At 40.3% G+C, this 21,230-nt stretch overlaps 1 protein-coding gene across 1 annotated transcript in view; it reads right to left on the reverse strand.

Moving 5' to 3' along the window:
- The window catches only part of FLT4 (fms related receptor tyrosine kinase 4), a 358,183-nt gene extending 345,270 nt beyond the window's left edge, over positions 1 to 12,913 (reverse strand). The window contains exon 1 of the mRNA XM_082253130.1: positions 12,428 to 12,913. Within this exon, the coding sequence (XP_082109256.1) occupies positions 12,428 to 12,485 (58 nt within the window). The 5' untranslated portion in view covers positions 12,486 to 12,913. The remainder of the gene's footprint in view (positions 1 to 12,427) is intronic.
- Between the last annotated feature and the right edge of the window lie 8,317 nt (positions 12,914 to 21,230).

The following is a 21,230-nucleotide window of genomic DNA, read 5'->3' on the forward strand; positions in this document are numbered from 1 at the left end:
CAACATACTTACAGTCAATCCTTCTTCCATCTTTTTATTCTGACATTAAGCTGTTTGCAAAAATCCTTGCCCATAGAACCGATGAATTTCTGGGATCCCTCATACACGGAGACAAAGCAGGTTTTATTCCCTCCTGCCAGGCTTGAGATAACGTACTTAAAATCACTTAACTTATCCATTTTGTGCACCAAAGACCAGGGCATTCTTCTTTTACCAGACATACAATATTTTCATACCATATCATGTGATTACCTTCACGTTTAAGGAAATTAAGAATATAATTTCTTCACTTGAGTCTCAGCCTTTTATACCTTTCCTACTGCCAAAGTATCATATGCAGGAGCATCCAAAGCTTTCCCCCTTCCCTGATAAATAGGCACCAGGCAGGATTACCCTTTTCCCCCGATTTTATTAGTGCCCCTAAACCACTAGCTAAGTTAATGTATGAAACCCCAAATATCAAGCTCAAGTAGCTAGTATACATGATAAAATTAGTATCTTTGTGTATAATATTTTATAATATTTTATTTCAATAAATCAATCACTAAACTGCACTAAAACATAAAACACAGCTAGCAAAAAGGAGCGATATATACAGTTCTTTATATGAAACGTAAATTCCAGCTCTAAAAAACTCAGTAGAATATGTACTCTAATATACTTCATAAAATGTCCAATCCACCATTCAGAGAAACTGCCAGTGCTAACAGATCTCAGACATGTATTACCACTGACCTCAACCTAACCATCACCAAAGTGCTCACTCACCAGATAGTAAGAGCTCACATCCACATATATATATATATATATATATATATATATATATATAAACAAGCCGACTATGCACTTACAGTAAACCCTACCAGCGAGCTTCCGACAGAGTTTGACATCAGTCTGTTTAGCTCCGCCCAACACATTTTGTCTTTTGGGACATCATCCAATGTTTTACTTACCTCTCCCAAAGAAAACTACATTCTCATTTATTTTCCAAACTAAAGATAACCTTTATTTTATCTTTGGCCTTCAACTGAACCAATTCAAGTCACAAGCCCTGAATTTTACCCTTCTTGTACAAATATTTAACCAAAATTTTTATCCTCGTTTTCGTTGAATTTGTCAAATCCTAAATACTTTGGAATCCCATAAAACCTCATGTTTGGCCCCATTTATGCTATTAAAATGGCTATCTTCCCCAAACTAATATATCACTTTCATACACTCCTAATATCTGTGTCCACTTTACCGCCTAATTATTACAAAGCTATATTTTATCCTACATTTGGCATTAAAGTCACTCTAGAATTCCTAGGCAAACAATGTTTAAGAATATGAACAGAGGTGGTTTGGCTGTCACAAATATATAAAACTATTTTTAAGCAACCCACATTATGTGTCAAAACCTCCTCTTTGGATAAACTACACAACTTTCTATGCATCACCCATAGCACTTGCCTCTATTACCTGGATCCCTCTATGAAATCTATACCTCCAATCCTGTCTTTAAAGTGGTAGTAAACCCAAAAGCAAATATCTATTATATAGCAGCTTACCAATTCTTATTCCCTTATAGTCACTTAATGATCTGGCCAATAAGTCTGTTGTTTTTCCACAGATTAAGCTCTTTTGTAGACATAGCAGATACTAGAATCAGACAAACCATTTACCACTGACAAGGGTGCCAAAGTGCCGGTTCACACTAGGGCGACCTGTGAGGCGACCTGGTCGCCTCACAGGTCGCCGCAGGTCGCCTCCCATAGGGAAGCTGCGGACCCATTCTAATAGGAGTGACACAAGTCGCTCCGACCTAGAAAAAGGGTCCGGAGCTTCTTTGGGGCGACCCGGAGGCGACCCAATGTTATGAAGTCCGTGGCGGTCGCTCCGAGGTAGCGGCGCGCTGCTCGCACCGCGATCTAGGAGGTCGCCCCGGGAAGTAGCGTCGCTGCAGTGTGAACCGGCGCTAAAATGGTCAGCTTTTATTTATTTATTTATGTAAAAACTTTATCTCTAAACACAAAAACAATGTTGCTGTAACTGCTTAAGGTGCAGTAAAGCGTGATTGGCTTCAATTTGCTAGTGTATCTAAATCTACTAGGCCATCGAACACCCCCTCCCCCCAGTTTAACAATACTGCTGTCCAAATGTACACCTGTTCTCCTTCATCCAGAGTGGGGGCACTCTAATTCAGGAGGTGTGTTGCTGGCCAGATCACCAGGTGGAAACAGGAGGGAAAATCGCCTGGAAAAGAAAACAAATGCAGTCACCACATCTGATGATTGGTAAGCTACAATATATTACATTTTTGGGGTTTGGGTTTAATACTGCTTTAAATGGTGGCTATCACATAACATTTACACAGCTCAACACCTTCTCCGCTTCCACAAGCCCAACACCTGGGAAACTATTACAGACCAAGCACACAGTTCTCTCAGAGAATTCTTGAGATGTATACAGATTTGCCACTGGCTTTCCTCTCTTGTGGGTTGCAGGGATTCCGTTAACCATTTTTTGAATGTGTTGGCCTAGAAGATTCCTTTGCACTTCCCTATTTTAATATCCTTACTTTATTCACAGTTGATCTCCCCATCCTATCTCTCAAACCATTCTTTGGTCCTGATATGGCACACAGATTTTGGGGCAAAAAACTCATGGAAGACTGGGTATCGATATAGGTTTTAATTTCTAAGTGCTCTTTCGTATCACTACTATAGGATTTGCCTATAAAATTATGTAGAGATGGTATTATGTGAATGCACAATGTATATGTAAAGCGCTGCGTAAATTGACAGCACTATAAAAGTACCTGAAATAAATAAAAATAAATTATTATGTCCCCATCAGAATCGCCCACTTCCATATTTCCATCCCTATTTCTCTAAAACATATTTTAGTGGCTTTGATTCTGATGGTAAAATGAAGCATACCCATGGTCTTGCCCAATAGCAACCAGATTCTGGACTAAAGTGTTTCGCCTTCTTACCTACTATTCTGATTTCCTATAATGCTTGAGGTCATTGTAGCCGTATTAGTGCACTTGCGACAGAGACAATTGAGTACTGTCCGTGATACTTTTTTTATTTGCAACATAAAAATTTTCAGGACAAGCTTTCGGGGTATGTCCCCTTCTTCAAGATCCAAGCAGTACTGATTGTTTGGTTTTCTATTTTTTTCCTTTGGCTTAGAGATTTTGTGCACACAAAAAATAACGGCTTAAATTTAGATATGGGTTTCCTTACTCATTATCCCACAGTTTTACGACCCCCTCTGTGACTATCCCCGCCCACCTTCCCCCCTGTCTTCATCTCTCCCCCTGTCTTATCTCACTAACTATGCTAGTTGTATTACCATTCCCAGTTAAATTTGTTTATGTTTGTTTGGTTTTCTCTTTTTTTCCTTTGGCTTAGAGATTTTGTGTTTTTTTTTACCATTCTGCTAAACATTTTGTCAATCAGTACTGCTTGGATCTTGAAGAAGGGGACATACCCCGAAAGCTTGTCCTGAAAAATTGTATGTTAGTGCAAATAAAAAAAATATCATGGACAGTACTCAATTGTCTCTGATTTCCTATAAAAAAGAGATCCTTAGACAGCCCCACTCCATACTAAAATGTATATGCTTTCCAACCATCAGCAAAAAAATGGCAATTTTTTTGCTTGTAGCAGCCAAACTCTAGCAGCAGCCTGGATAAACCAATCCTAATCCTTTACTAAAGTTAAAAGCCAAATACACGACTTTATGTAATCAAAAATTTGCCAGTATCCTAAGGCCTCATGCACACAGGGCGTTTGAAGAAACGAGCTGCAAAGCCAGTTCTGACGCCAGGAAAAAGCAACTATAAAAATGCACTTTTAGAAGCGTTTTGCATTGGCGTTAATGTGCTTTTAGCCACGTTTAGCAGCGTTAGCGTTTAGCAGCCTTTCTCTGCCCCCTTTTATTTTCCACTCCCAAATCCAACTACTACAGCTTCAAAATGCTTGACGTGGCTTAAGGCTGTATACAGGGTTAACACATGTTTAGCCGCGTTTAGGCACGTCAGGCGTTTTTACAGCCTAACGCTGCTGCTCCAGAACGCGCTGGCCCTGGGTTTTTTTTACAGCTTGAAAACGCCTATGCCAGCTCCTAAAAGCCTGTGTGTGCACAGGCCATAGAATCACATGGAGGGGCATTTTTAAGCTACTGAAAAAAAAAGGGGGAGCTCCTAAAAGCAGCTATAAAAATGCCCTGTGTGCATGAGGCCTTTTTGATTCCCATAAATAATTCCTTAAAGCCTAACTCTAATAATAAATATAGTCTTGCAGTTTCCCTCTTCCCCCACTGCTAAGGGTTAACTATTCATTCAGTCTAGGGTTGCAGGAATGTAACGTAATGCTTTATTCCAGTGGTGTGATCAATCCTGTGAAGCCTCTTCTCTAAGGCACTCCTGGCCTCTGTCACACTTCTGCCTTCTCCACTTACAATGCAGGGTTAATAGCCCTGTGTTGTACGTGAAGATGCTGAAAAACCACCCACAGTTGGCAAAGTTGGAGGGAGAAGAGGGGTGTGTTGGAGCTGGTTGGAGCGGGAGTAACTTAGGTACTACAGCCTTTTCATCTCTCCTAGACTTAACAAGCAAAAGGAGCTTTAAAGGATACGCAGTTAAGGTGAGAGAAGATTGATGTGCCAGTCACACCCTGGAGACCATATTTAAAACTCCAGGAGTTAGGCAACTATGCATAGGGGGGCATATTAAGGATAGAGTTGCCTAATTCCTGGAGTTTTAAATATGGTCTCCAGGGTGTGACTGGCACATCAATCTTCTCTCACCTTAACTGCGTAACCTTCAAAGCTCCTTTTTCGACACCTTTGGGTATATAGAGGAAAGGGGGCAATGTTAGCAGATGCTGCTCTGCTACTTAGCTCAAGAAAAAAAGAGATTGGGGCAGGTTTTCTAATCCACCTGATTGGTGTTTCTGCTGAGATTTGTCATCTGCATGTCACCATATACGTGTGACTTTAGGGTTCATTTAACAAGCTTAAAAAAAAACAACTACCACACATTTATAAAGCACAGCAGTGTGGCAGAGCACAATAAAAAAGAATAGAAGGGGCAAAAAAGCAACTTCTGGGAGGAGAGTGCAGTCTTGTGATTTGCCAAGGAGGCATTAAAAGCTCTCCTTAATTTGCTGAGCTCTCCCTGCTGCAAATGTCAGAGAGACCTCTGGGGCACCACAGGCTCCACACCATAGCCTGCATTTTATGAATGGGTCACAAAATGCAGGCCTAAATGTGTGTAGCCTAGCAGAGTATGGCTAGCAGAAAGCTGATAGTGATATTTTCCTTTATAAATCTGCCCCTTAGTCTTAATCTTCCTATTAAACACCTGGATCAGGAGATTGCTGTCTTAATTTTATGCTCTTTTTTACTGAACTCAAGTACTAGATACAATTTTAAGGTAAAAAAGAAATGAATTGGGATTCTAAGGAACTAATGGAGGGCAAGGTCACAGTCAGAATATACTGGCTTTAAATATGTATTCACCGTTGGAGGCAGGGAGTAACTATAATTTGAAGGAGCTCTAATGCAAACCGAGAACCACCTACCAGGAAATTATAGAGCACTTCATGCTTTACTCTGCTGACCAGCTTTCTGGAGATGCTGACTTAATTTTCCAGCCAGACTTGGCACCTGCCCACACTGCTAAAAGTACCAATACCTGGTTTAATGATCATGGTACCACTGTGCTTGATTGGACAGCAAACTCTCCTGACCTAAACCCCATAGAGAATCTGTGGGGTACTGTCAAGAGGAAGATGAGAAACACCAGACCCAACAATGCATACGAGCTAAAAGCCACTATTAAAGAAACCTGGGCTTCTCTAACACCTCAACAGTGCCACAGGCTGATAGCATCCATGCCACACCGCATTGATACAGTAATTCATGCAAAAGGAGCCCTGACCAAGTATTGAGTGCATACTATACTGTACATGCACATACTTTTCAGAAAGCCAACATTTCTGTATTAAAAATCCTTTGATTTATTGGTTTTATGTAATATTCTAATTTTCTGAGATACTGAATTTTTGTTTTTTACTAGCTGTAAGCCATAATCATCAAAATAAAAATAAAAGGAAATGCTTGAAATATATCACTCTGTGTGTAACACATCTATATAAAATATATGAGTTTTACTTTTTGAATTGAATTACTGAAAGAAATCACATTTTTGATAATATTTTAATTTTTTGGGATGCACCTGTATATTAAAATTCAACAACACTGGGTTCCAATGTAGTCACGTACTGTAATCTGGTGTCACTATGTGGATAAGCATCCTAGATGCTGACAGAACATCATTAAAGAAAGTATGTGAAAGGTGAAGGCAGTTTATGTTTAGCAAATTAGATTTTTTGCGAATGTTCTGCAAATGAGACATAAGCGCACAAGTTATAAATAAAGGAGGTAATAGTTGTGTTTTGGTCTACTACTTAATTGGCTTAATTATTTACTGTATGTATGTATAATACATACATACACTATCTCACAAAAGTGAGTACACCCCTCACATTTTTGTAAATATTTTATTATAACTTTTCATGTGACAACACTGAAGAAATGACACTTTGCTACAATGTAAAGTAGTGAGTGTACAGCTTGTATGACAGTGTAAATTTGCTGTTGCCCAATTAGACATTTTCCCTTGCCGGTATCATGTGACTCGTTAGTGTTACAAGGTCTCAGGTGTAAATGGGGAGCAGGTGTGTTAAATTTGGTTTTATCGCTTTCACTCTCTCATACTGGTCACTAGAAGTTTAACATGGCACCTCATGGCAAAGAACTCTCTGAGGATCTAAAAAAAAAAGAATTGTTGCTCTACATAAAGATGGCCTAGGCTATAAGAAGATTTCCAGAACCCTGAAACTGAGCTGCAGCACAGTGGCCAAGACCATACAGCGGTTAAACAGGACAGGTTCCACTGAGAACAGGCCTCGCCATGTTCAACCAAAGAAGTTGAGTGCACATGCTCAGCATCATATCCAGAGCTTGTCTTTGGGAAATAGATGTATGAAAGCTGTCAGCATTGCTGCAGAGGTTCAAGGGGGTCAGTGCTCAGACCATACGCCGCACACTGCATCAAATTGGTCTGCATGGCTGTTGTCCCAGAAGGAAGCCTCTTCTAAAGATAATGCACCAGAAAGCCCACAAACAGTTTGCTGAAGACAAGCAGACTAAGGACATGTATTACTGGAACCATGTCCTGTAGTCTGATGAGACCAAGATAAACTTATTTGGTTCAGATGGTGTAAAGCATGTGTGGTGGCAACCAGGTGAGGAGTACAAAGACAAGTGTGTCTTGCCTACAGTCAAGCATGGTGGTGGGAGTTTCATGGTCTGGGGCTGCCTGAGTGCTTCCAGCACTGGGGAGCTAAAGTTCATTGAGGGAACCATTAATGCCAACATGTGCTGTGACATACTGAAGAAGAGCATGATACCCCCCCTTCGGAGACTGGGCCACAGGGCAGTATTCAAACATGATAACAACCCCAAACACACCTCCAAGATGACCACTGCCTTGCTAAAGAATCTTAGGGTAAAGGTGATGGACTGGCCAAGCATGTCTCCATATCTAAACCCTATTGAGCATCCTCAAACAGAAGGTGGAGGAGCGCAAGGTCTCTAACATCCACAAGCTCTGTGATGTCACCATGGAGGAGTGGAAGAGGACTCCAGTGGCAACCTGTAAAGCTCTGGTGAACTCCATGCCCAAGAGGGTTAAGGCAGTGCTGGAAAATAATGGTGGCCACACAACATATTGACACTTTGGGCCCAATTTGGACATTTTCACTTAAGGGTGTACTCACTTTTGTTGCCAGCAGTTTAGACAAATAATGGCTGTGTGTTGAGTTATTTTGAGGGGGCAGCAAGTGTACACTGTTATACAAGCTGTACACTCACTACTTTACATTGTAGCAAAGTGTAATTTCTTCAGTGTTGTCACATGAAAAGATATAATAACATATTTACAAAAATGTGAGGGATGTACTCACTTTTGTAAGATACTGTACACTCTCTGCTAGTAACAACATACCGTAGCTTGTAAGTTCCTTTGTAGGGCAGAGAGTCCATGGAGATAAGATTGATAATATGACTTGAGATTGGGTAGAATAGGTAGAAGAGATAGCACTGGTGGTTTGACATGGCCTGAATAGAAGTCATTTGTGTAGTACACAGTGTACTTAAGATTTCATTACTTAAGAGTAGTGCATATAGTAGTAGAAATAATGGTTGGCCTGTGTGTGTCAGAATGGATGGCTTGTAGAAACAATGCAAAGTGAAATAGTAATGTAGCAACAAATCAGATTATACTGATGTCAAGCTTGTGAAAGATTAATACTGATCAGTTGTTACTTTATTCCTTGCCATATTTCCATTTTTTAAGCATCTTTCCCGTTTGCCTTATTATGCCCAGTAGATGGATTTATCCATATAGCTGCCAGGTTGGAGTTCAAACACAAATTAAATGGTAGTTCATTGTTTAAAAATATGGGGAACAAATTTGTAAGATTTATAACACATTTTCTAGCAGATTGACAGAATTGTTGAGGTCTGGTAAAGAGAAATAGGGGTATAGTAAATAAGTGCGGTGATCAACTATATAAAAATATTTTCATGTAAAGATAGCCAAGATTCAGAATGGTCATTGTTGAGATCGAAATGTATTAGCCCATTTAATCTGAATTATTAAAAATGAATTCCATTGTAAACCTGATAGATAGATAGATAGATAGATAGATAGATAGATAGATAGATAGATAGATAGATAGATAGATAGATAGATAGATAGATAGATAGATAGATAGATAGATAGATAGATAGATAGATAGATAGATAGATAGATAGATAGATAGATAGATAGATAGATAGATAGATAGATATCACAAATTTGATATTTATGAAGCTTCAAAAAGAAAGAAGATAGAAATTGAAAATTGTGCTTTTAGCAAACATTTCAGGAATTTGTACTCAAAGACATTGTCAGTTCTTGTAGCTGTCACAATATCTAATGGATTTCCATATGTGATATGGGTAAAATTAAACAGAAATTTATCTTTTAAAGGGACAGAAGTATGAAAGATTTCACTTCAAATTGATTTTAGAGCAGCTCTCATCTTCATCCTTACTTCTCCACCTAGTTAGCCACTAGTGTGGAAATTGCAGGTAGCAAACTCAAGATCCTCACATTGGTTCTTTGTTGTTTGTAGTATGAATGAGAATGACAGCCCTCTAGTTTGCACCTTTCAAAATGCATTGGAATCTCCCATATATGTATCATAACAGTTTCCTTTAGTGTTGTTATGGTACATAACAGGAAGATGTAGCACAATAATGAAATAAAAAAAAAGACTTTGCATTACTTTTGTCATTGGAAAACGCTTTAGACTTAACCACTTTACCGCTGCTCACTAGAGCTCTACTGCGGCAAAGTGGCTCGATGACATCTGGCGACTTAGACCTACGTCGCCAGACATTCCCCTCTCTCGGCGGCGTGCGCACGCCACCGGAGGCTCGCTCCTGCTGTATTCAGTCACAGCGGGAGTCGGGCCAGGGGAGGAGCGGCGGCGATCGCTGCTGCTCTTCCCCTTGTGTAAACAGAGCGGGCGGATCTCCTAAGTGACAGGCAGGGTCAGATTGCAGGGTTCAGCTTAGCTGAACCTGCGATCTGTCCCTGTGTCACTCAGTCACCTCCCCCCACACACGTCAGTAAGCACCAGGCATACATTAACCCCTCCCTCTCCAATAAAATTAACCCCTTCCCTGCCAGTGTCATTTTTACAGTAACAGTGCATATTTATAGCACTGAACCTGCGATCTGTCCCTGTGTCACTCAGTCACCTCCCCCCACACACGTCAGTAAGCACCAGGCATACATTAACCCCTCCCTCTCCAATAAAATTACCCCCTTCCCTGCCAGTGTCATTTTTACAGTAACAATGCATATGTATAGCACTGATTACTGTAGTAATGTCACTGGTACCCCCAAAAGTGTCAAAAATGTCAGTCAAGGGTCCGATCTGTCCGCCGAAATGTCACAGTCCCGCAAAAAAAAATTGCAGATCGCCGCCATTACTCGTTAAAAAAAAAACACCAAAAACGACAGAAATCTTTCCTTTAGTTAGTAAACGCAATAACTTTTGCACAAACCAATCAAAATACGCTTATTGCGATTTTTTTTTACCAAAAATATGTAGTAGAAAACAAATTGGCCTAAAATGATAAAAAAATTAGATTTTTACATTTTTTGGGGGGGGGGGGGATTTCATATAAAAAAATGTGAAAAATATTGTTATTTTTTTCAAAATTGTCGCTCTTTTTTTGTTTATAGCGCAAAAAGTAAAAATCGCACAGGTGATCATATACCACCAAAAGAAAGCTCTATTTGTGGGGAAAAAAGGACGTAAATTTTGTTTGGGTACCGCATTGTATAACCACGCAATTGTCAGTTAAAGTTGCACAGTGCCAAATCGCAAAAAGTGGCCCAGACGTAAGACAGCAAAATCCTCCGGTGGTAAAGTGGTTAATTCAAAAGTAAAAAGTAAAGGGCAGCAGCTCATAAAAGCCAATTACAGCCAATCATGAGTCATCCATCATGACAGTTTTTTTTTATAAGATTGGCTACTATGGGTTACAGCATTTTACTCATTGTCATTGCTTTTTTGCTCTGCCTTATTAAATAATTCCGTGTCCCAGACATGGACAACTCAGTTGTACTCGACATGTGTGTTAGGGATAGACATCATTTTATGTTTCCCTGGAAGCCTTTGAAAGAGACCAAAAATCTACGACAGCTGAGCTGGCATTTTGCCATAGAAGTACAAATACGTATTCATCACTTCTAGTATATGTTATTAAAGATATGCCTACAGATCTAGAGACAACAGATGTCCACCAAGTTTAGCTTGCTTGATATATTAGGGGTTAAGCAGTTAGCGCGGCAGTGTTTAATTAAGAATTTGAGGTTGTGGTGTAGCACTTATAAAAGTTCAAATAGTTCCCGGTGATTAGCTGTGATGTGCATTTTACAGTCTAAATCCTATGTAAGCCATTCTCTGACAATAACAGATGTTGCATGATGTTTATGGGCGTTTTGGAAACAGGGGTCTACTGCGGTCAAGATTTTGCCTTGTTTACATTTTGGGTGTAACAGGCCAACATATGGTTTACTTGTGCGGTGTGTTAATAATTTGGGATTTTATTTCAGAACTGAGATGGACATGTTGCACTCTTAGGCTAGTCATACATCATAAAGCTGTATTATCGGAACCAGTAGGGCTGCTGCCAATAGCAAGTAACCAGGTTCTAGCTTTAATTCTCTGATCCGCAATGACAGCATGAAACAATGCTTCTGATTGGTTGCAGTTGGGTACAGCTCTTTTTGGCTTAAGTGCTTGTAAATCACTTTAGCATTATAAAGCAGGTACTGAATACTGTAAACTGTTCCACCATTAAATTCTGGTAACATGACCACCATAATACATTAAAATATGATAACTGTAAAAACCATAATAATAGTACAAAGCTTGTAGGCATAGGTGATTGATAAGAAACATCCATATTGTTACCACTGCCTCCCTTCCTAAATAAAAGGAATTTTAAAGTGAAAATGATCTATGATCAGATTTAGGCAAAAAAAGTTGAAATGACAAAACCTTCTAAATTATAGTCAGGTGTCAATTCTGCTTTACCTGCCTGCTATACCCCAATAGGGCTTATACACATAAAAGCTTTAATAACTTAGGAACATGAAATTATATACTTTTTAATAACCTTTATTTGCAGCTTTTTGCTTGATTGTAAGCTCCTGTGAACAGAGCCCTTCCAATATTTGTTTCACTGTTTGTTAAATAATATTACCCCCCTGCATGCTAATGTCTTGTAAAATGCTGCAATAAAATCTTCACTCCATAACAAATATTAAGGATAATAATACAAATAATAAGCAGATAATAAGCAGCACCTCACGTGTATTTGAGTTTTAGTCCCAGTTTAGGACTACAGTGAAATGATTATTAAGTTTCCACTGAGAAAAGGGAACAATCTTGGGGTTCAATTACAAACATTTTCATCTCTTAAAAGCATCAAATTAATTCCTTGTTTGCTGTTTTAATTTCAACACAAGGGGTTAATTTTAACTTACTAAGCAAATAACGATCTCCCGCAGAAGCGAGCCCTCGAATGAAACTCATTGATTTTCAGGCGCTGAAGATCGCTTACGACTGATGCAGTTTTGTCGCAACAAGTGCTGGTGCCCCGTTTGACCCTTACACTACCCTATTACTGGAAGCATTACTTGAATCCTTGAAGATCATTCATTTGTACAATGCAGCAATCATATATGCTCTCATTTATAAGGCAAAGCAGATTCACATTTAAAGAGATCAAAAACTCTTACCTGTCCTGTCAACAGTAGCCAGCCATATGCCGAAAAGCACGCAGAGGACTCTCTTCATTTCCAGTGTTCCCCTCCGCAGAGATTTCCGTATCACCACCAGAAAATCAAAAAAACTCAATCTGACAATTTTATTCCCAGGAAAAAAAAGTGAAAAAAAAAAAAATGAGCCCCCAAAAAGATACCGGCGTCAGAAGCAGGGCCACCAATGTACAAAAAAAGTGTCACTCTTTGTTTTCTGTCACCAGCAGTGACCGCATCACTTTAGCTAGAAATACTGGACACAGGTGAGAGAGAACGCTGAAGAATACGTCAAATTTTTTACTCCCTAAATGCTTCTGCCTGAGGATGTGCTGAATGAGAATTAAAGAATCCCTTGGAGTTCAGAGGAAAACTTTTGTGTGTGTGACTGTGTGTGCACAGGGATGAGGATGCATTATACAACAGTTTCCTTTTCCTATGTGTGTTATTAGACGGAGCTCTCTCTGTATTTCCACCAAGCTGCCAGGAAAAAAAAAAAAAAAAACTTTTAAAGTACAGCACTTTTGAAAAGGAGGGATAAGGGGGGGTGGGGAGGATAGGAGTTCCTGTGTGAATGTATTTATTATTGTTTTAATCTGCTGCTTGCTGCAGACTAGTTTACGAACACCCCAGCCTTTCTGATGTGTGGTTGTTCAGATAAAGGTATAATTGCTGACATTTAAGTATAGTTTGCTGCTGGGTATGTACTGCTAAGGTTTGCCACAGATGAGCAGATCTCTAACCACTGGTGATGAGGTGTGAACAGATGTCTACCTGTGCTAGGACCTCATCCGCTGCCGTGCTTCTCCGTGCCACCTGACGCATTGATGTGATGCATGGCGTTGATTGGTCACAGAGATTTTCAAAATCTTGGACTTAACTGTAAACCCAATTGCTAAAATCTCTTACAGTATCTCACAAAAGTGAGTACACCCCTCACATTTTTGTAAATTTGTGATGTGATGCATGGAGTTGATTGGTCACAGAGATTTTCAAAATCTTGGACTTAACTGTAAACCCAATTGCTAAAATCTCTTACAGTATCTCACAAAAGTGAGTACACTCCTCAGATTTTTGTACATTTTTTATTATATCTTTTCATGTGACAACACTGAAGAAATGACACCTTGCTACAATGTAATAGTGAGTGTACAGCTTGTATAACAGTGTAAATTTGCTGTCCCCTCAAAATAACTCAACACGCAGCCATTAATGTCTAAACCACTGGCAACAAAAGCGAGTACACTACTAAGTGAAATGTCCAAATTGGGCCCAAAGTGTCAATATTTTGTGTGGACACCATTATTTTCCAGCATTGCCTTAACCTTCTTGGGCATGGAGTTTATCAGAGCTTCACAGGTTGCCACTGGAGTCCTCTTCCGCTCCTCCATGATGACATCACGGAGCTGGTGGATGTTAGAGCCCTTGCACTCCTCTAGCTTCTGTTTGAGGATGCCCCACAGATGCTCAATAGGGTTTAGGCCTGGAGACATGCTTGGCCAGTCCACCACCTTTACCCTCAGCTTCTTTAGCAAGGCAGTGGTCATCTTGTTTGGGGATGTTATCATGTTGGAATACTGCCCTGCAGTCCAGTCTCTGAAGGGAGGGGATCATGCTCTGCTTCAGTATGTTGGCATTCATGGATCCCTCAATGAACTGTAGCTCCCCAGTGCCAGCAGCACTCATGCAACCCCAGACGATGACACTCCCACCACCATGCTTGACTGTAGGCAGGATACACTTGTCTTTGTACTCCTCACCTGGATGCCGCCACACACGCTTGACACCATCTGAACCAAATAAGTTTATCTTGGTCTCATCAGACCACAGGACATGGTTCCATTAATCCATGTCCTTAGTCTGCTTTTCTTCAGCAAACTGTTTGCAGGCTTTCTTGTTCATCATCTTTAGAAGAGGCTTTTTTTCAGATCCTTAATTCTTAGTACAATCCTTAGTAGAGTTCTTTGCCATGAGGTGCCATGTTGAACTTGCAGTGACAAGTATGAGAGAGTGAGAGTGATAACACCAAATTTAACACACCTGTTCCCCATTCACACATAAGACCTTGTAGCACTAATGAGTCATATGACACCGGGGAGGGAAAATGGCTAATTGGGCCCAATTTGGACATTTTCACTTAGGGGTGTACTCCCTTTTGTTGCCAGCAGTTTAGACATTACTGGCTGTGTGTTGAGTTATTTTGAGGAGACAGTAAATTTACACTGTTATACAAGCTGTACACTCACTACTTTACATTGTAGCAAAGTGTCATTTCTTCAGTGTTGTCACATAAAAAGATATAATAAAATATTCACAAAAATTTGAGAGGTGTACTCACTTTTGTGAGATACTGTATATGCTTAAAGTAGAGTTCCACCCAAAAGCAGAAGCTCCGCTTATCTGCTCCCCCCCCCCCCCTCCGGCGCCACATTTGGTCCCTTTCAGGGGGGAGGGGGAAGCAGATACCTGTCAAAAACAGGTACCCGCTCCCAGTTCTGTGTGAGGGTGCCGCGGCAACCTATGTCATTTGCAGCCCTTCCTCCTTCCCCCCACTGCCTTCTGGGAGACACACACAGGTCCCAGAAGACAGTGGGACTTTTCAGTAAGAGCAGCGCTGCTCGCACATGTGCAGTAGAAGTGGAAGTGAAAACTATAAATAACTGTAGTTTTCACTTCCAAAAAAGTTGACATTGCTTTTCCACCAGCTCGATATTTTAGTTATAGGTGGAGCCTGGCAGTCTGACTTTTCTCTTGGTTTCATAAATGTCTTGGATACTCCAAAGGTAGGACCTCTCTTTCTATGACCTGTTTCCATGTTTACTCCTACCTTTGCCTGTTTAAGCACTTTTTATTACAGTGCCAATAATTAAATAAATAAATCAATCAACAGGGATGTTGGAACCTCTCATAATGGTCAGATCAAGCGTGTAGACAAAAAAAAAAAAAAAAAAAAGAATACTCACCAAAAGACTCACTGAGAGACATACTGTAAGAAAACCCAGGTGGATTAGTTCTTCAGCATCTAACAAATTAACCAGCTTGGGTGGAATTACACTTTAAAGTAGATGCAAAATAAATCAAATACGTCCACTCTGATCCTGTGTTTACCCAGCTACCTTAAACTCATAAAAGGGCACAGAAACCCTAAAATACCTACATTTGTACCACACTGTAGAAAATACTATCCATAAATACTGTCCTGGTGGCTAGTCACATGACCAAATGCCCAAACAATTGCCCTGAGGCATAGATACAGAGAAGGTCATAAGGGGGCTCAAAGATTTCTCCCTCCACAGCATCAATGCCAGCCACCTGGGGCACTGCTGACCACCATGTTTACTTTGCTGCCACGGAGAGGTTGTTGTGGATTTACTTAGCAGCTCTCAATGCTCTGTTCCAGGCGGGCAGGCAGCAGTTGCATATGCACAAAGGATAAATCCCGCCACGGCTATGCACCGTGAGTGGTAAAAGAGGCAGATGTGGTGTAGAAGTGAGCTGTGGACATGGGGAGCAGAGGCGAGCTGTGGACTGGGGTGCAAAGATGAGCTGTGGATGTGGGGTGCAGAGGTGGAATAAAGGGGGAAGGTAGAAGTGATCTATGGATTTGTGTAGAGAAAATGGTGTAATGAAAGAGCCTTATTGTATACAAATTAATGTGATGAATTGTGTATGTGTCTGTGAGACTCTTGCTCATGGCACAGTGAATAAAGTATATTTTGTGGGTACAAGGACTATGGCATAGGTTACCATGTACATAGTGGAAAGGCTCAAGTTTTAATCCCCTGCCACTGTTAATTCAATTTTACAACACCCGCAATTTGCCATGCTGCCTCATCTGTCTCCTCTGGGTATCCGGGGGTAGCCCAAGTCTTTCAAAGTCTGAGCAATACCAAATGATCTCATAATTTGAAAGAGCTGGTCATCACCCCCCTCACCCTTACCCAGGAAAAAAGTTTTATATGTCCCTGGGTCACATGACTGGAGTTTGATGATAAAAAAAATCAGCAGAAAAGGAATTGCATGAAGCACCTGCTGTAGGCTGTATACATTTTGGTTTTGGCTCTACTGTACCAAGCTGAGCAGCAATTTATTTTCTAGGTCTGGTCAGGTCCCCCTAATCTTGTTGGTTGATTGCTCCTGCCTACCTCTGGAAGAAGCTTTTAGAAATAGAGTAGAAGGATTAGCCACTGGATTAAGAATATGTATTTGACCTTAGCCAATCCCTGGGAGGGGGTGCCCAGAAGGTGTGGCTGGGAAGAAAATAAATATTTAGTAGGATCTGTTCATCATAACTCTTTTTTCTGAGGCCCGTCCCCCTAGGAGGCAGCCTGTATGTTACAGAAGAGCTGTTAGGCCTCAGCATGTGCTTGGCTGAGGCCCTTGCAGGAATTTGGACTTAAAGATACTTGCTTGAAAATACTGCCTGTGAAGCTCAGCTAAAAAAGAGAACTGAACAGTGTCACGGGGAAGCTGGTTGGGAGCTATCTCTAGACATAGTGAGTAGGACCTTATCTAGAGCTCCAGGGGTGCATGTGCTTTGAGGGTTAGAAGACAGAGGTTGCTACATGGACTGTAACTGTTCTTACAGAGACTGTCCCCTCTACTTCCAGCAGTACTTAAAGTGATATTAAAGCCTTGTTTTTGTTTAAAACAACAAACATGGTATACTTACCCCTCTCTGTGCAGTGGTTTTGCAAAGAGCAGCCTGGATCCTTCTCTTCTCGGGTCGCACAGCATTGCTCCTGGCTCCTACCTCCTGCCGGGTGCCCCCAGAGCAAGAAGCTTGCTCTGGGGGGCACCCAAGCAGGTGCACTCCTGACCCGTGGCTCTGTGTGTCCATTCACACACAGAGCCGTAGCTCTGCCCCTTTCCCTCTGTCTCCTGATTGGTTCACTTGCTGGAAGCCAATCAGGAGTGAAAGTCCCTCGAGAGGCAAGGCTCTCGTGGACATTGCTGTAGCGAGAGGGGGCTCAGATAAGTATTAGGGGGGCTGCTGCACACAGAAGATTTTTTACTTTCATACATAGAGTGCATGAGCGTAAAAAACGTTGTGACTTTACAACCACATTAATGCTTTGCTTGAGAATTTGTCCTCCTATTCCTAAGTTTGTTTTGGAGTATCCTTCACCCTCATCCCTCTACACCCCTGTGTTCAAGTACTGCAACAGATCTTAAAAAAAGATACCACTAGACTGAGCGTTACATTTTGTAGTGTAGTCTTCACCTGGTACCTGAGCTGGCAGTCCCTGAAGAGGTCAAGGAAGACCTGTGTCATTTCCAGCAGCTCCTTCGGGGGGTGAGCGCTACACAAAGATTAGACTGAAGATGATCCTCTCCTTCAACAGACATAACGTACAGTAACTAAATGCCTAAACATTTTCTCACTTGTCACTGTCCACCCTGTAAAGGATTATGCTGCTGCGTTTCAAACACTAGACTTGTCCACAACCGGGGTGTTGATACTGTGCTGAGCAGCCTTGCAAGACAATGCATTTTTCCATATGAGGCCACTTCACACCATTGCCATGTGGGGTGTGCTCTGAAAATGAAGAACTGAATGCAATCCATTGCCTTGCACTGACACTTGAGACAGTTTCAATATAGTTCCAAATGTTCAAACTACTGGTGTGAACAATTTAGATGAAAACCAGTAATTCTTCATTTTCAGCCTGCTTCAAAAATATGTTATGTACTTTTCTTGAATAAAGAATTTCTCAATCTTCGCCTCAGAATATGGCACTCATTACAGGATCAATCCATGCGGCTCCTCTCTGCTCATGTTACTTTCAACCACCAGACAGGTTAGAGCCCCACCGTCCTCATACGAATCTCACACTTTTACACATTTTTGAACTATGCCTACCCTAAAGTATTACTAAACCCAGGACCCTGCATTCACTATATCTGGTCTCCCACAGTACATAGAACACAGAAATTCAATTATTTGATTATTATTTTGACCTAATAGGGGTCTGGAGACCTCTATCAGTGTCCAGACAGGCACTGGTTAAGGCTTGTAGGAGGAGTTTTCTGACTGTTCTATGAGACTGCAGATCCCTGACACTCTGTCTGGACAGTGCTGATTGGCCCTTTGCTGATCACATGCACTCTCTCAAGAAAAAAAAAAAAAAACCTCTCTAGCAATACACATCAAACTGACCATGTGCAGCCTGACTCTGTGTTATTAGGATATGGATCGGGGATAGTGAAAGGAGGGGAAGAGCTGTGCATACAGGATCAAACAGCCTTTCTACACAATGCAGATGATTACCCTCTTAGGTTCCACAGTAAGTATAACAAGCATGCTTTACTGCATATACAGTCTGATTTTACTGTTGTGGGTTTAGTAATACTTTAAGCAAGCCATACAAATTTTAATTCCGTTTAAATGTTTGTATGAAAATTCTGAAAATGTGTTCATCAGAGAATTTGATTTTAACATTATTAAATCAATGGACTTCATTGAAAAAATCCCTAACATTTTTTCCAGACCTGCTACTTGAATGGGATTCCAGAGGTATTTTGTGCCTAGAAAATGCATATTACTGTATGTACAAATTTTCCTGAATAAAAACATTTACAATGAGAATTTCATATATCTTAGAAAATGTTTCCATCCTGCTCCTTAGAATTTTCTCATCACTGTGACCAAAAATAATTGTCCATTTGACTCTATAGTAAAGTGGGGTACACACTATAAAAAATCAGGCTAACGATCTTCCGATTTGCCTCACTTCACAGCAAATCGGAACTGATGAACGAAAATTTGTAAGAAAATTCTCGTATGACAAAGACTTTTTTTTGTTGTTTATTGTTTGTGATCATGCGCAGTCTTTCTTTGGTCATTTTTCTTGTACAAAAATCGTACGAAAACAGTACACATTAAACGAAAATCATTTGTTTTTTCCATACAAGAAAAATTGTGGAGTTTGTCCCTTCTAAAAGTTTCGTACGCAAATTCAGAATTGGCTGTAGAAAGTTGTGTACACACTATACGAAAATCGTACGAAAACTCTTTGGATGACAATGTTCGCCCGATTTTCTTATAGGGTGTACGAGCCTTTAGAAAAAGCAAACAAACGTTCAGAAAACAACAATATTTTACATATATTCTACTAGCGTATGGCATGCAGACTGGGGTTGCCACCTCATTCCTTTAAAACTGAACACATATTAATTACACAGGTTCTGGGGCTAATTTAATGCAGATAAGGCTCTATGTGAATTTAATTACCACCTTAATCAGCCCCAGAAACTGTGTAATTAATGTGTGTTTGTTTTTTAATGGATGAGGTGTCAACCCTAATGCAGACCCCTCTCTATTGTTTTTTTTCAGGTCTTACTTTCTGTATGGATGGTGACCACTACACAACACATTTGTAAATAAATGAAAAATAGTTTATTAGGGTAGTCATGATAGTTGCCTAATTTGGTTGTTTTTTTGCAGGATCTATCAACAGCCCTGTGTCTATGAAGAGCCCCTGACCCCACCCTATCCCTGAATTCTATCCGATATGTTTGCTATTTGAAATTCTTTATATTAACAAACCCTAAGCTACACTTCAAAATATTAAAGAGAAACTAATAAAACTAAACATTAACTGACAGATATATATACAGCAAATAGGAACCATTTGGCCCTCCCAGTTTGCTGCTGCCCCTTCCTATAGAAAAAATACACATTTGTCACAAGTATATTTTTCTATAAATATTCAGAAAAACATACTGAAATTCATTTCTTTTGTAATATATATGCACGTCTATCACCATAGAGCAAGTTTAACCTCAGCGATGAGTAATGCCGTGCACTGTGCCTTAAATCTTCAGCTTATAGAATGTTACTAAAACAGAACTTAATAGCAGAACATGCACTTAGTGCTGTACTGCTTGTCTTCCCTGTTAGCATTAAGATACTTGAAAGTATAGTTAGCATGACTAAAGGATACATCAACTTCAGAACCCATAAAACCTTTTTAAATAAAAACACGGACTTCGTGACATGGGTTTAAACGGCCACAGCAGCCATTTTATTAACAAATTATAAAATAACATCAACTACAACAATTTCAATAGTGCAGATTTAACAATGCAACCAGGAGGAGGTCTTTGGGTGTCCTTAAGACACACTTTGGGCAACCATAATTACCCATGTCCTCAGCTGCACCCCAATCGGCTTGAAGACGATTACGGACTCAATATTCTTACATTTTCCTCCAGGAGACCAAGCTCCTGGTAGAACCACCAATAACCAATTGGATGCGCCATACTCCAGATGGGCCCCCACTTTTTGTAACAATATAATTAACCACTTTACCACCGGAGGATTTTGCTGTCTTCCGTCCAGGCCACTTTTTGCGATTCGGCGCTGTGCGACTTTAACTGACAATTGCGCGGTCGTGCGACGCCGTACCCAAACGAAATTTACGTCCTTTTTTTCCCACAAACAGAGCTTTCTTTTGGTGGTATTTGATCACCTGTGCGATTTCTACTTTTTGCGCTATAAACAAAAAAATAGCGTTTATTTTGAAAAAATAACAATATTTTTCACATTTTTTATATGAAATTCCCCCCCAAAAAAATGTAAAAATCTAATTTTTTTTAAATTTTTGGCCAATTTGTTTTATGCTACCTATGTTTAGTAAAAAAAATCACAATAAGCGTATTTTGATTGGTTTGTGCAAAAGTTATTGCGTTTACTAACTAAGGGAAAGATTTCTGTCATTTTTGGTGTTTTTTTTTTTAACGCGTAATGGCGGTGATCTGGGATTTTTTTTGCGGGACTGCG

The sequence above is a fragment of the Pelophylax lessonae genome (assembly GCF_965119305.1).
Source record: "Pelophylax lessonae genome assembly, chromosome: 4".
NCBI classification, from domain to species: domain Eukaryota; kingdom Metazoa; phylum Chordata; class Amphibia; order Anura; family Ranidae; genus Pelophylax; species Pelophylax lessonae.